This window comes from Rhincodon typus, chromosome 1 (genome assembly GCF_021869965.1).
Source record: "Rhincodon typus isolate 14 chromosome 1, sRhiTyp1.1, whole genome shotgun sequence".
NCBI classification, from domain to species: domain Eukaryota; kingdom Metazoa; phylum Chordata; class Chondrichthyes; order Orectolobiformes; family Rhincodontidae; genus Rhincodon; species Rhincodon typus.
Window position 1 is genome coordinate 75,150,769 of NC_063332.1, and position 16,703 is coordinate 75,167,471.

The following is a 16,703-nucleotide window of genomic DNA, read 5'->3' on the forward strand; positions in this document are numbered from 1 at the left end:
GGAAAAACCCATCTGGTTCACTAATGTCCTTTAGGGAAGGAAACTGCCATCCTTACTTGGTCTGGCCTACATGTGACTCCAGACCCACAGCAATGTGGTTGACTCTGAACTGCCCTCTGGGTAATTAGGGATGGGCAATAAATACTGCCTAGCTAGCGACATCCATGTCACATGAATGAATTTTAAAAAAAGCCTGTATTTTGTACAAGAATTTAAATTTGTACAGTGTCCTTCATTGCTAAAGCGCTTTACAGGCAACTGTGTATTTTTTGTACTGTAGTCACTGTTAGAAAATGGGAAACAGCTGTCAATTTGCACAAATCAACTTCTCACAACTGGATAGTCTGTTTTGGTGATGTCAACTGAAGGAATCAAAAATGGCCAGGACACAAAAAATAACTTCTTTGTTCTTCATTAGAAACTACCAGGGGACCTTTTCCATTCCTTTGAAGGCAATTATCTAGATGTTGACACCTCATCTGGAAGGCAGAACCTCTAACAGTTCAAAACTGTTCAATACTACACTGGAATATCATCTCCGAGTATACGCTCAAGTCTTTGAAACAGATGTATTTGAGGCGAATGTTACAGCACCTGCTGTGTAAATATTTATTCTGTTCTGGATCAGGTAAATCCAGTATGAAGAATGTTAAACCCTATAAGGAATAATCGTCATTTAAAGCTCCATAATGGTTTTCATCTAGAAGGTCTCACAGTTCAACCCTATGTTACTACAAAGGATAACATGGTGTAAAGTAATCACAATATCTTCACAATCCATCCTGTTAAACGTTCTATAGGAAAACCACACATAAAATTACTGCAAACATCCAATATATGATGAAGGCTCTAGTAATGATGTTACATTTGCTGAGTGAATGTATAATTTAAAAAGATAATTGTGAAGGTGACTTGTTTTGTAATGTGCTCTCGACTGACTATTCCAAAGTCAAAGTAATAAAATGTTGTCATCTGGGCTCACATTCTTGAAATCAAAATTATAGTCAGCATTTAGGAAGTGGTCCACAGAAATGGGAAATACAAACCTACAATTTCTAATCACTACATAGATCATTCTTTATCTTAATAGAATCATTTTAATCTAACATTTCAAAATGTTGCTTTAAATTAAGCATAGAGAGTATTTCATTTAACCATACCTTTTCATGTTCCATATTCTTAGAAGTAAGTTGCCGTGAAAGCAATTCCTTATTCGAATCCAGTTGGGCACACAGTTCTCTGACTGAAGCCAGGTCCCCTAAAACATGGCATTTCTCAGCCTGCGTCTGCCGCAACTCTTCTTCCAGTTTGCTCATGCTTTTAGATATACAGGAAATCTCTTTCTCATATGCTTGTTGGGCAGCTAGGTGCTAAATTAAAGAAGGAGTTACAGACAGGCACACAGAAACATGTATATATTTGGGACATTACACTGAAACAAAGTTTACAATAATAGACAAGTTAATTGATGGTGCAATTCAGTAGTAAGTATGGAATAAACAATATTTGACTGTTTTCCTTATTCTTTAATCGAATTTTGACTTCTGCATACAACAGTACATTTTCAAGACATCGTAAGATATAATCGCCTGGAGCATTGCTTTTAAGGAAATTCCAGCTGCAGTGGTCACTAATCTTCCTACACCAGGCTGTATAATGGTTTAGGCTGTACTTACAAGACTTTTATCCAGCAAAATTGGGGCAGTCAGTTCCCTCAAAAGATGACGATTGATTTTTCACTCTTTTACTACCAGTGATGATCCACAACCAGAAGCAGAAAAACAGGAAGCCAAAATAGAAGACAACTAAGCAAAGGCAGGCATCAAATAGGATTAGAATAACGTTAAAATGACAGAATTAAAGGCACTGTATCTGAATGCTTGTGCTTTCACAAAATGATCGACAACTTGAATGCACAAATTGCGGTGAATGGATATGATTTAACTGCCATTATGGAGACATTGTGACCATGACTGGGAACTGACCATCCAGAGATATTTTGCATTTATGCAAAAGGCATATGAGATGGGGTAGCAGTCTTGAATAAGGGATAGATCAGTGCAGGAGTAAGGGAGAATCGAAGCATCAACTTAGGTGGGGCTAAGAAACAGCAAGATTGGGAGCAATTGAAAACCCAGCAAATAGGTTGAAGAAACTGATTAAGAAAGGGAAAAGAGAATAGAAATGCAAACCAGTGAGAAGCATAAAGATGGACAATGAAAAATTCTTTAGCTATGTGAAAAGGAAAAGCTGAGCCAAATATAGCCTTATTACAAGTGAGGACAGGAAAATATATAGTGGAGAAACTAAACAGCATTTTTTTTCTCTTTTCAAGAAGATACAGAAAATCTCCCAGAAATACTAGGCAACCAAGAGCATTGTGAAACTGAGGAATTAAAAGAAATCAGTATTACTGGAGAGGTAGCACCTGGAATGTTAACTGGATTGCAGATTCATAAATCCCCTGGACTGGATGATATTCATCCCAGTGAGCTTAACTGATAGGCTACATAGGGAGTGAATGCATTGGTGGTTTTCTTTTAAAATTCTATGGATTCTGGAAAGGGTCCCATGGACTCAAAAATAGCAAACGTAACCCCACTATATACAAAGAGAGGAAGAACAAAGAAAATTACAGCACAGGAACAGGCCCTTCGGCCCTCCAAGCCTGCGCCGATCCAGATCCTCTATCTAAACCTGTCGCCTATTTTCCAAGGATCTGTATCCCTCTGCTCCCTGCCCATTCATGTATCTGTCCAGATACATCTTAAATGACGCTATCGTGCCCGCCTCTACCACCTCTGCTGGCAACGTGTTCCAGGCACCCACCACCCTCTGCATAAAGAACTTTCCATGCATATCTCCCTTAAAGGACAGCGGAGAACTACAGGCCTGTTGCTTGACATCAGGATGAAAAATGTTAAAACCTAACAATAAAGGCTATGATAACTGAACATTTAGTAAAGAATAGTAAAATTGGGCAGTCTCAAAATTGATTTATGAAAGAGCAATCATGTTTGACATAATCTTTGGGAGACTTTTGAGAACAACACGTGTAACGTTGATAAAGTGACCACACAAAATAGGAAGAGAAGTAGGCCAGTCAGCCCATTGAGTCTGATCCATCTTTCAGTTAGATCATGGCTAATCAGAATCTTCAACTCCCCTTTTCTGCTTGTTCCCCATATGCTTGATTCCTTTATAGATTAAAACTCTGTCTGTTTTCAACCTTGAATACACTTAATGACCCAGCTTCTATAGACTGCTGTAGTAAAGAATTCCATAGACTCACTACCCTCAGAAGAAAATTTCCATCTTTATCTGAACTGGATGATCTCTTACCCTGAGATTTTGCCCTCGGGTCCTAGACTTTCCCACAAGGGGAACCACATCGCAGCATCTACCCCGTCAAGCCCTCTAGAAGTCTTTGATAATACCTTAGATAATAACCTTTAATGAGGTTGTCTCACATTCTCCAAAGGCTCCAATGAGTACAGGCCCAACCTACTCATCCTCAAATCCTTCCATACCCGAATAAACCTAGTGAACCTTCTCTCGACTGTCTACAATGCCTATATCTCTTGCCTTACAACTTAGGGGCCAATATTTAAAAGCAAAGGTTGCCCATTTTAAATAGAGCTGAGATTTCTTTTTCTCTCTGAGGGCCACGAGTCTTTTGTACTTTCTTCCTGAAAAAGTGGTGGAAACAGATTATTGAATATTATTAAGGCAAAGATAAATAGGTTGTTGTTGAACAAGGCAGTGAAAGGATATCAGGAGTAGGTGGGAATGTGGATTTGAAGTTAGAATCAGATCAGCCATAACATTATTGAATGGTGGAGCAGGCTGTAGGGGCTGAATGGCCTACTCCTGCTCATTGTTTGTAGATTAGTACATAGAATTGAAGCAAAGGTAAGGTCATCATTTGGATCTGAAAAGGAGACAACAAGAGGGAGAGAACAAGAGTCTTTCCTAACAGTGATTTTTGGGGATCTAGGAACATGGATCATTCAATACCATGAAAATGCCCAAAAGTCTTGATCCATTTATATCTAAGACTAGAAGTCATGCACCAGCTATACATGACCATTGTTAAACCTCACCTTCTGAGCATAGTGAGCAGTCTGGTCACCATACCTTAGGAAGATATATTAGACTTGGAACAAGCACAAAATAATTTATTCGATGATATCTGGACTCCAACTAAGGACGAAATCATAAGGAGAGATTACAGAAGCTAGTGTAGTATCACCTGGAATTTTCAATCTTAAGGTGTGATTTGTTCAGTGTTTTCAAGATTTGAGGGAAATATATAGAGTAAATAAAGGAGAACCGTTCCTGCTGGTTGGCGAGTGCAAGGTATAGAAATTAAAGTCAGAGCTCTGAGGAATATTATTAGAAAATATATCTAGACACAAAGGTCGGTAGAGTTCTCTCCGTCAAACAGCATGTAATGCTAGAGCATTGGTAAATTTTAAACCAGAATTTAACAAATGCTTGTTATCCAAAGGATTAAGGAATGTGCGACAAAGGTAGGAACATGGAGCTTGTTTGCTGATTAGCCATGATTTCACTGAATTTCTAAACAGGCTTAAGACACAAAATTGGCCTACACCTATTCCTATATTGCTTAAAATGACCAATTAGATACTAGACTTTATGTATATTATAGTTTTATAGACTTTGTTGATAAATAATACCTCCTCTATTTCCTTTTCAAGCTTGCCGACTCTTTCCTCAAGATGCCGTCTCTCTGTGTCTACAGACAGGAGCTCTAATCGAATTGAGCTACTTTCGCCCTCTGCCTGATGAGCCTTGTTCTCCCAGTTCTCAGCCTGATTACTCGCCATTCGGAATTGCTCCAGCATATGATGGAGTTCTTGTTCCTATTGTTAACAAAAAAAAGTATATGTCTTAAAGATTGAAGAATACTTGCAGCACATAGACAACAATCCTTATTCTCCTTTCATCATCACCTTTAGGTGTTGATCCATCAGGAAGTATAACAACGGTTCACTTCGTTGAGGGAATGATTCAATAAGGTGACTTTGAGTAGAATAGGTCTACATTCCCTGGAAATTAGAGACAAAAAGTGACCTCACTACAGCATAAAAATCTTATGGGGTTTAATATGGTAAATGCTGAGAGGACATTTCCTCTGAACATGTAGTCTCAAATTGGAGGTCACAGTCTCAGAAAAATATCAGGACTGGTAGGAGAAGAAATTTCTTTATGCAAAAGCATGCTAGAGCTTTAGAACTATCATAGCTGGGTACTCAGGCATTAAGAATATCCCAGACAAGGGTCAATACACTTTTTTTTTAAATAAATGAAGAAAACTAAGAGATATATTGAGATAGAATGTCATTTAATGTCAAAAAAGGTTTGAATGGCCAATTCTGCTCCCATTTGTTAGGTTCTAATCGAACAGATATGTGTGGCTATCACCACTGACAGCCAATGAACAGGGTAGTCTGAACTTTGGACGTGCATTTTACAAATATAAAAGTATTGCTATGTGACCTCCAGCTGCATTTCAGAAAACAAACTTATCATTAATGGAGCTGGTCAGTTCATACAAATCCAGCAGAAGCAATCTTCTTCTGCCAATAATTAGGGAACAGTACATGGGAAGTGCATCCTGTGGGGCTCAGAAGGTGGATTTCCAAACTTCTTTTAGGATGTCAACTTAATTTTGTATAAACATCTGGACTCAGTAATGCCTGCAGCCACATAGAAAGGAAGAGCTTGGGATGCATTTTAAATCTTAAAGTGGTATTACATTTTAAAGGCCACAAACACTGGAAACCTTAGAAGAGAGAAAATGTTTCAAGATCTACTGGTGGTCCGTACAACAATTATCTAACATGACAACTGGAAGTTATTTTTGGTCAGTTTTTAAGATAGGTTACATACATCAAAAGTTCTCTTCTTTCATTGCCATGGTCTTCTTCTTTAATAAATGCTGCGACTTGTTTGAACATTTTTGCACTTCTGGGCTATAACAGGGCTGGGACAACAGCACATCAAGTGTTGGTCCAGTTGCTATTAAAGACTACTCAGAGAAAATGGTATGAGACTAGCACCATTACTTTAGAAAACGTTTGTTCTCTTGATCCTTCACATCATCCTTGCAATTTTGCAAGGAATTATGAAACCCCAATGCCGTTTGCAGAGGAAATTTGCTTCCTTATCTGGTCTTGCTTAGATCTGACTCCAGACTATGAACAATTTGATTGATTCTTAATGCCCTTAGCAAGCTGCCGAGTTGAATCAACTGCTACAGAAAATTTGAGTAAGCATAAAACCAGACAGGCAACACAACATTGACCTAGGTGCTGGAAACCGTGAAAGTACACCCTCTGTCCAGTGAATGCAAAAACGTTCTTCTCACTTACGCACAAAAATTGGAAGAACTGTCCTAATGGCTAGCTAAAAGTCTGAAATAGCCATGCTCACCGAATTATACATTACAGCCAATGTTTCATCCTCCACCATTACCGACCTTAGATACGTCCTCTAGATACAGGCAGTACAGATTCACCAGAGGTGGCTGTTTAAGGCCACGAGAAGGTGGGCTTGAGAGTCCTCAACATTGACTCCGCACCCCATGAACTCTCATTGCATCAGGTCAAACATGGATAAGGGAACCTCCTGCTGATCATCACATCCTGCTCTATATTAGCCAATGAATCAGTGACCTTCTATATTGAGCAATTTTGGACGAAGTAGCAATGTTGGGGGACTTCAATACTCACTGGCCTGTGGCACATAATAGGAGAACCAACAAGAAGAAAAATCCTACTTGTTTTTGTCCTCACAAATTTACTTTTCATTGATGCATCTGACCATGACAACAGTAGCAGGAATGATCTCTGCACAATCCTTGTGGAGACTGAAGTGTAATGGAATATGCAAATAATTTTGACATAATTGATATTAATCTGACATCAACAAACTGATCAGCGGAAGAGATTAGACTGGAAGAAGCGTGTAAAGAGAGAGGTCTTAGACACTACACCAAACTGCTGTATTTAGTAACCTGTAATGTTCAAATGTGAATAAAGAGTGTTAAAGTACTCAAGAAAGCGAGAGTCCCTTATTCTAGGATAAGGATCCATCACCATTTAACAGTGTATATATGAGCACCTACAGCCCAGGGATACTAATGAGACATATCTAACAATGCTGGTAGCAAGGTATTCTATCAGTAAAGACTAAGCTCTATCTTCACACAGCATGACTAAAAACTGATCTAGCAGGCTCAAAGCTCAACATCCATGAAGCACGCAGCCGTCAACATCAAAACTGTATTCTTCAACAAGCTTCCACTCATTCCAGCAAACTGCTACTCAACAATTACTATCAAGCCAAGGCAGTAACCCTAGTTCAGTGAAGAATGCAAGAGGACATGCCAGGAGCAGCACCAGAGATACCTAAAAATAAAGCGTCAACCTAGTGAAGTGACAACACAGGATTACTTGCGTTCCGAATAAGCAATTCCACAACTATAGATCAGATCAAAGCTTTGCAGACCTGCCAAATCCAGTGGTGAAGAGTTGTATACAATTAAACAATAAACAACAGGTGGAGGCTTCAGAAACAGCCCATCCTCATTATCTTTAATTAGAAGTACTGAGCGGATGATCTGTCTCTACCTACTGCTGTGGAGCTACCGTTACAGATGCCAATTTTCAGACAATTCAATTCATTTCATGCGTTATCAAGATATGGCAAAGGAACTGGATACTGCAAAAGGGCTAAGGCCCTGACAACATCATAGCAAAATTAGAAGTCACACGACACCTGGATATACTCCAACAGGTTCTGACTTCCGCCTTTGTCCACCCCAGTCCAGCACTGGCATCTCCACATCATAATATCATTGCAATTATACTGAAGAATAGAACTTTTCCAGAGCTAACCATACCCTGAGATGTGTGAGTACAGGTGTAACAATGGAACCTTCCCAACAATGTGGAACATTACCTGAGTAAGCCCTGTTCACTAATAGGAGGATAAATTCAATCCACCCAAATACAGTTCCAGGCATCAATACCATGTTGGTCCAAACATGGACAAAACTGCTTAACAGCAGAGGTGAGATGAGAGTGACTATCTTGATATCGAGGCATCAATTGATCAAGTATAGCATTAAAGAGCCCTAAGAAAACTGAAATCACATTTTTGAAGGCAATGAAGGATAATAGGATGCAACAGGAAAGGACAGCTATGATATCTTCATATGGTGGAGCAGGATCCTATTCTTGTTTCTAAGCCTTCGTTCCAATGAAATCAATGGGGATCAGGGAGAAAACTCTCCAATCCACACAATGGTGGGTTGATCAGGTTGTTGGAAATCAATCATCTCTGCTTCAGAATACTACTGCAGGGAACTGTCCTGTCTCCAAACATCTTCAGCTGCTTCGACAATGAGCTTCCCTCCAACACAAGGTCAAATGTTTTCTAATGACTGCACAGTGTTTAGTACCATTCTGAACTCAAGGACTAAAGTAGTCCATGCTACATGCAGCAATAGCTATACAACATTTAGGCTTCAGCCCCTAAGTCATAATTAACACTTGTGGGTCACATGGTGCAGACAATGACCATTTCCAAACAGAATCTAGCCATATGCCCTTGTCATTTAAAGGCATTAACATCACTGAGAATCAATACGCCTAGAAATGTGTACTTTAGAAAATCAGGACTGACATTTGAAATGGAGTCTCTTCTCACCTAAGACTATTTGAAAATTTGCTCTCAACTGGTTTAAACCGCAAAATTCTAATAAGGTTTTTCTCATGTGTTCTAAATTTTAACTAGATCCATAGCAATCTTGTAGTTTTACAATCGGATATTGTACAAATTTAATTAAATACTCCAGAGATTTTCAATACATTCATAAAATATCACTCTTACCAAAATGAGCATTCCCAATTTTATACAAAATGTATTAAAATTGCAGTGACTTATTTGGATACTTTAACTGATCAACGCTAAATAAAGAATAAAAGCCTTCGTATTGAAGGTCAAGTGAAGCATTTCACTGTGTTTTATCATTAACATATCACAATTCTTCAGTCAGCAGGATTTGTGCAAATAACCTAATGTGTACCTACTTCCAAATTATATTCAAGCCAAACAACAAACAAATAGATAACAAATAATTTGGTGCAGAATAATCAGAGAACGGTTTAAAAGCTTACATTGAGAAACCAGCTGTAAGAAAGAACAACATGCAAATGTACTTGGTTTCTGATCAACTTTTACCACCCTTACCTTGGCAACCATTAAGCTTTCAATTCTTGCCACTTCATTGATGTAGTTATGCACTCTTGATTTTAACTCATCCTTTTCATGCAAAGCTTGTTCCAACTCATTTGTGACTGCCTATTAGGAAAATCAGTGAAGGTTGCCATTAAGTTCTTTATTAATTAGTACAATATTTATAGAATTACTAAACTGCCTAGTATAAAATGAGCCAAACATCACAATTATCAAAGGCACAACTTTCTAACCACTGTATTCATTGTTTCTACAGAAAATAAGTAGAAGATGGAACTTAATGGCAACTAGTATGAAAGACCAGATATGAAAGAAAATAAATAATAAGTAATAAAAACAGAAGTTGCTGGAAAAACTCAGCAGGTCTGGGAGCATTTGTGAAGGAAAAAGTCAGAGTTAACGTTTCGGGTCTGATGACCCTTCCTCAGAACCGGACCTGAAATGTTAACTCTGATTTTTTCTTCACAGATGCTGCCAGACCTGCTGAGCTTTTCAGGCATCTTCTGTTTTTGTTCCAGGTTTACACCATCCGCAGTTCTTTCGGTTTTTATTAAGAAATAATAAGAGTTGCATAAATTGCAAAATAACACTGGAGACCACCATCAAGAGTTTGAAAAACATACTGAATTTGGAAATGTTCTAAGAATTTTTAAAAAATGCTCAAATTTAAAATCAAAATTGAAATACAGCTTTGCATGGTGAAAAGAATATTTCCTTATAATATATATGGATAGAGAAGGGACAATTTGCAGGTGATTAAATGTCAAACAAATAATTCATATTCAATAAATGTGGAGCTGGACAAACACAGCAGGTCAGACAGCATCAGAGAAGCAGGAAAGTCAACGTTTTGGGCCAAAACCCCTTGTCAGAACTGCCCAAAATGTTGACTTTCCTGGTCTTCTGATGCTGTCTGACCTGCTGTGTTCAGCCTCACATTTATTGACTGTGGCTTCCAGCATCTGCAGTCCTTACTGTCTCCAAATAATTCATTTTACCTGATTTTCCCTCGTCATTTGAGCCAAGTCATCTCGCAAACAACGATTTTCTTTAAATGCAGCATCTCGACACTGTTCTAATTCCTCTGAATCCTTATGAATAGAATCTAGTTGCCGACGTAAGGAATTTATTTCCCGGTCTCGGTTACTTAGGGTGTCATTCAAAAGGCTGATTGAAATTAAAGTTTAAAAACAAATCAAATTTTCAGAAGAAACAAAGTGTGATGTGACTATGGCTTTAAGAGATGTATTTTGTCCTGGGGCTTTTTTTTTTGAAGAGAAGTTTTAAGACAGAGGTAGCAAGCTGTCTATTTGAATTGAGTAAAGTAAATAGCTTGTGAGGTCTTGGGATTTTTTTTGAAAGTGGAACAATAGAAGCAGCCTGAATGGGTGGGATCAAGCACCCACAGAAACAGAATTTTTAGTTTTAATGTTACAGTAGCAGCTGTTGGAGTCATGAAGCTGGCTATAGAAGCTATTTTGCTTCTCTTTGTTACAGCTAAAAGCTGGGGTTTCTCTTCCTGCTGTTAGAATTGCATGTGAGATAATCTGTTTTACTGAATTTGTCTTTTTGCCATGGGTGCATTGATGAGATGTTACTACACTGGAACAGTTACTGTTTAGTAGTTAATTAACCTATTATTCTGTTAAACTTTCCAATAGTGTTAAGTTATTCCAATTTCTGCTTTCTTTTGTTATATTTTAATAGAGTGTATGAATAAAGTGTTTGCTTCAAATCTGGTAGTATGGCCAACTGAATTGCGTCCGGGACAAAGTTAGGATCTAGGCTATCTTCTTAATATATTTTGAGGGGGTTAGCCTGGTCCATAACAAAAATTATCTATGTTCTGTTGTGTTACCGTTATACTTACTCTAATGCAGATTCTAGTTCAGTCACAGTAATTTTCATATTTGTTATCGCCTTTTCCTATACATGGAGGCAATATGAAGTGTATCAGTCATTTTCAGAAGTGAAGGATACAAAAAATATCATTAGTACTCCATTAGTGTTCAAGAATGGGTATACATATGCAGTTTGAGCCTCCTGCAATCCCATGGGAAGCCTGCCACTTTCCCTTTCATATCCTATTAGGATAATTGTTCATATCCCATCAACAGTGCCAATTGCTTGACCAGAATTTTAAGTTGATCAACAACGCTAATTTAATAATACTTAAGTGACTATAGAGTATGAAAATGCTTTCAATGGTGGTCTAATATGCTAGTTCTTTAATGCTAAGATTAAATTTCTTCTCTCCTCGTACTAGGATGACAGGCAGAACTACTGTTGCTAAATATCTGTGGATTTCTCTAACGAAAAATTAAAAGATTTTTCACAAGACAATTTAAATCTAATGTAACAAAAACAGGAAATACTGAAAATAATCAATAACTCAGACAGCATCTGCAGAGAAACAAAGATTTTCAAGTGCCAAGTCCCACACTCAATTCCCTAGTATTTTTCTACACAACAGGAATGAATAACAACTGTCAGATATAATAATCTACTTACTGTTTGCTCAACACACAACAGAAAGGTTAACTTAAGACTGGAATGGTCAGATTAGTGTATTCACCCGATTGGCAAGGTTCTCTTCTAAAGTAGCAATTTTTTCCGTTTTGTCATCTACAGCGTCCTGCAGGCAATCCTTTTCCTGGTCTAGAGCAGATACTGTAGTTTTTAATAAGTTGATTTCTTCTCGTAGAGCAGAATTCTGTCGGTTGAACTCATCTAAGCAAAAAAAAACACATTATACGTGTTTGACCACTTGTAATGCATCTTGACTGTCTACGTAATAACTTTATCCTTATAGGTGCCTGCTTTTATAACTATGAAAGCATATAAAACACTGTCAGTCACAATGTTCAACACAATAGGTTCTTAATATTTTCTAATTTACGGCTCCATCAGCCTCACTTGAAGGTTGCTGCTTACAATACCCATGCCCCAGGATCTAGAATACACTGCTATTCTGCCTCTCTCCAGCTACTCATTTAGGACTCTGTACTTTGGCTACTGACCTGATAGCTCCACAAATTAAAATCACTTTTCCAATTCTGCCTTTGGGGAGTGATTTACACAATATTTTATGCTGAAAGTGCCAAATAAATAATAAAACAGTAAAAAATAATAAAGTGGTTGTGTGTCTTTGCACCATTTTAAACCACAAGACACATTTCTAAAGTCTGGACTTAACCTGCATGGTTTTGTACATAACTGTTTTCAAACCTGATAAACTTGGCTTAGTAGATGCAATGTTAAATTGCTATTACCTAGTCTCTCCTCTTGTCTGTCAATTCTGTCTTGCGATGTTTGAAGCTCCTTGGTTTTCGCACTCAACCGATGCTGTAAGTCTGCAAGAGACTTCTCCAGGTGTTCATTCAGCAACCTGAAGCAATAGTACAAAGCAGTCATTTCTTGGTTAGGATAATTTATTGTTTAACATTTAAAAGTGAGAAGTATTCAAAAACACAACTTGATTTATCTTGGAATTTATCTTTGAGTCTGAACCATGAAATTACGGTGGCATCTTTAAGTGATTAACTTGACGTACTGTCCTTTGTTCCAGTATGTTTCCCTGAATGTGTTCATTAGTAGAGGGTCTGGAGCTTGTTATGACCAGACCAAACCCCCTTAAAATACATCAAGGAGACATCCTAGACCCTAACTTTTAACTTATTTAAAGGCAAGTGTAAGGCAGTGTTCCAGATGTGATTCAATTGGTCAAACTACCAGGCTTTAAGCAAAACACACTTTGTTCTTACAACACAGTGAAAATACAAATAAAAAATGGCACAAATTTAACTCTATTTAAATATTTAATATAACAATGCATATTTTCACTCCTAATCATCAACTGTTTCAGTATAGCAGCATCCCACAAACACACTGTTGGCAAAGGCAAATTCAGGAAAACAGATTTTTTTTACTTACTGTCTCCAGTCCAGGAGAAAGAAACACCAAAATAACGAATCTAACGCAGAGAGAGAACTCAAACTTTTAGCTGCAGCAGAGGGAGCTATATCTAGCCACTTCAATTACAAAAACACCAATTTAAACTTGAAGCCAAACTAAAGCCTTGGGTCTGTGTGAGATTGACTCCATACGCTTGTGTTTTTTTGTCTAAAAAGGAAACACTCAGGGAGCTCAAAGCTGTTTACCCACTGCTTTTGAAGCAGACATTCCTTCACCACTGGTAACACCTCTCTGTAAGAGAAACGGCACAGAACAAATCCCTCTTAAAGGCACAGTACCATCACAAGCTCCAAACCTTTTAGAGGTTCTGTCTATCCTCATACCACATCAATGAATAAGCCATACAGCATGTTGAGTGTACACCATGCTCAACACATTCATTTGCTTCTTCAATAAAACATTTCCACATTTATTGTACGCTTATTTTTTGGATGGCTGATGCTCTGGATTAGCTGCATCCTAATGTTAACCAGTACCTTCCACTGCCTGGACTGACAAGGAGAGCTGTGGTGCCACCCATGGCCTTGCCTGATCCGTTACAGCATTGCTTGCCGATGTTTGATCTATTCATTTTAACAGCTTCACTTCTCACTGCGTGCTGTGATCCTCTTTCTCAAGTTCAATGGTTCACCTAATATGACCTAATATACATTAGCTCTCCAATAGAATTGGTATTTTTCCACTGTTGCTTTCAATGCTTTAAGCTTAATAGCTTGTAGTTAAGAAAAGGATACTCCATTGGGAATACTGTTCTAGGATTGTAGAGGGCTTTAAACACTAGAGGGTGGAGCAATGATGTGGTAAATTAGAAGGAAAGGATGAGGTAATAAAGGAAGATAGCAATAAGAGTGATTAGGATCTCAGTGTGGTGGAAAGGGATACACCATACAAACTTTACAGTGTACCAGCAGATGCAAGGCCAGGGTTTCTAAAAACAGCAATTTAACAGAACTATAGACCCTGTAGCTGAATGCATATAGCATTTGTAACAAAACATGTGGATTATGTGCATAAATAAGAACAGCAACCTGATAGCAACTGGATTCCAAATATTTGAAGGTAATTATCATTTTAGGAAGTTAGGAATGGAGATGAGGTATCTTTATTAATTAAATATGATATTAGTGTAGTGGGGAGACATGATCTTAGTTCTACAGACAAGATGTAAAATCAGTTTGGGTAGAGGTAATAAACAGAAAGGGTATTAAATCATTTGTGGAAATAGGTTTCAGTCCCCAACAGTAACTACACTGCATGATGGATTATACCGGAGGAGATAACAGGGGTGAAATAAAGGTATAGCAATAATCATGGGTGATTTTAATCTACATATAGATTGGATGAAGTAGATTGGCAAATATAATCTGGAGAATGAATTCATTGGGTGTAGCTCAGACAATTTCTTAGAGCAGAATGTACTTGAACTAACCAGACAGCAGGGTGTTTTCGACCTGATAGTATGTAATGAGACATCATTTGTGTAAACGACAAACAACATCGGCCCCAACACTGACTCTGTGGGATGCCACTGGATATTGACTTACAGTTAGAAAAACACCCCTCATCACCTCCTGCTTCCTGTCCCTCAGCCAGTTGTGGATCCAATTGGCAAATTTTCTTGGATCCCAAAAGACTCCTCCCTTTGCAATCAGTCTCCTAAGCAGAACCTTATCAAAAGCCTTGCTGAAGTCCAAGTCTACTACATCAAAAACACTGTCCTCATCTGCAAACTTGCTCACCTCTTCGAAAAATTCAGTCAAGTTGGTCAGACATCACTTCTCCTTAGTAAAACCATTCTGACTGTTCTTGATTAATCCCTGCCTTTCCAAATGCAGATTTATGCTATCCAGCAGAATTGCTTCCAATAGTTTCCCGACCACTGAGGTTAAAAGACCGGTCTGTAGTTTCCTGGTTTATCCCTGCACCCTTCTTGAATAATGGTACCAAATTAGCTGCTTCCCAGTGCCTCTCCTGTAGTCAGGCAGAACTGAGAATTTTTGCAAGAATCTCTGCTATTACTTCCCTTGCCTCACTCAACAACTTGGGTACATTTCATCCAGCCTTGGAGATTTATCTATTTTTAAGCCTGTAACTACTCAGAATGTTTTCTCTGTCTATGCTAATTTCTTTAATTGTATCACAGACGTTCTCCCTGATTTCTATATCCATATCAACCCTTTTATTAGTGAACACTGACCCAACGTATTAATTTAGAAACCTACCTATATCCTTTGGCTCCATGCACAAATTACCACTGTAGTTCTAAATGGGCCCTTCTCTTTCCCTTGTTATCCTTTTACCCTTAATGTACCTGTAAAACAACTTAGAATTTTCCTTTCTTTTACCTGTCAGTATCCTTTCATATCCCCTTTTAGCTCTCCTAATCTCTCATTTAAGTTCTCTCTTGCGTATTCTATGCTCCTCTAGGGCTTCTGCTGTTTTGAGCTCTCAGTATCTGCCATAAGCTTCCATTTTTCTCTTAATCCTTTCTCTTAGGCTTACTTAGGTTAAGTGAATATCCAAGAAATTGTCAGATGGAGGATAATGTGGCAGGAAGAATAATAAAATTGCCCATTATTTAAATTGAGAGAAAGTCCGTCATTCAAAGTTGTGGATGTACTGGTACATGAATCACAAATAGTTCATTATGCAGGTACAATAGGTGATAAGAAAGACAATTAGAGCAAAGCCATTTATTGCAAGAATTGAATATAAAATTAAGGAAGTTCTGATACAGTTGCATAAACATTGGTGAGACCAGATCTGGAATAGTGTGTACTAAATGATATAATTCTATTAAAAGAGTTTTAGAGGAGGTTCACTTGACTGATTTCTGGGACAAAGAGTTATCTTAGGAGATACATTGGACAGGATGGGGTTGAGAAGAATAAGAGGTGACCTTATTGAAACTTAAGATCCTCAAGGGGCTTGACAAGTTTAATCCAGAGAGGCTTTTTTACTTTTTGGAAGTACTAGAACTAGGCAACGCAGTTTAAAGATAAGGGGTCTCCCATTTAAGACAGGGATGAGGAGAAACTTTTTCTCTCAGAGTGTCTCTAATCTTTGGAATGTTCTTTCTCAAAGAGCAGTGGAGGCAGGGTTATCGAATATTTTAAAGGCTGATTTAGATAGATTCTTTATCAACATGGGAGTCAAAAAGGATAAGGAGCAGACAGGAGAGTAGAGTTAAAAACAATCAATTCAGCCATGAAATATCAAATCATGCAGCAGATTTGAGGGGCTGAACAGCCTAATCCTGCTCCAAATTGTTGTACCCAATGTGTGCCAAAACCATCATAAAAATCAGCTTGTATTTAAGTCTTTAACATAGTAAAATGTCCTAAAGAGCTTTACAGGAGCATTATTGAACAAAATTTGATGTCAGGTCAAATACCAGGAGGTATGAAGACAAATGACCAAAAGCTTTGTCAAAATGCCAA

At 38.0% G+C, this 16,703-nt stretch overlaps 1 protein-coding gene across 2 annotated transcripts in view; it reads right to left on the reverse strand.

The window, feature by feature from the left end:
• The window catches only part of cep135 (centrosomal protein 135), a 63,773-nt gene that overhangs the window by 24,090 nt on the left and 22,980 nt on the right, over positions 1–16,703 (reverse strand). For both annotated transcript variants that reach the window (XM_048599828.1, XM_048599825.1), the window contains exons 6-12: positions 12,561–12,676; positions 11,864–12,018; positions 11,159–11,214; positions 10,287–10,455; positions 9,283–9,393; positions 4,701–4,886; positions 1,161–1,370 (exon numbers count right to left, since the gene is read on the reverse strand). In XM_048599828.1, the coding sequence (XP_048455785.1) occupies positions 1,161–1,370; positions 4,701–4,886; positions 9,283–9,393; positions 10,287–10,455; positions 11,159–11,214; positions 11,864–12,018; positions 12,561–12,676 (1,003 nt within the window). The remainder of the gene's footprint in view (positions 1–1,160; positions 1,371–4,700; positions 4,887–9,282; positions 9,394–10,286; positions 10,456–11,158; positions 11,215–11,863; positions 12,019–12,560; positions 12,677–16,703) is intronic.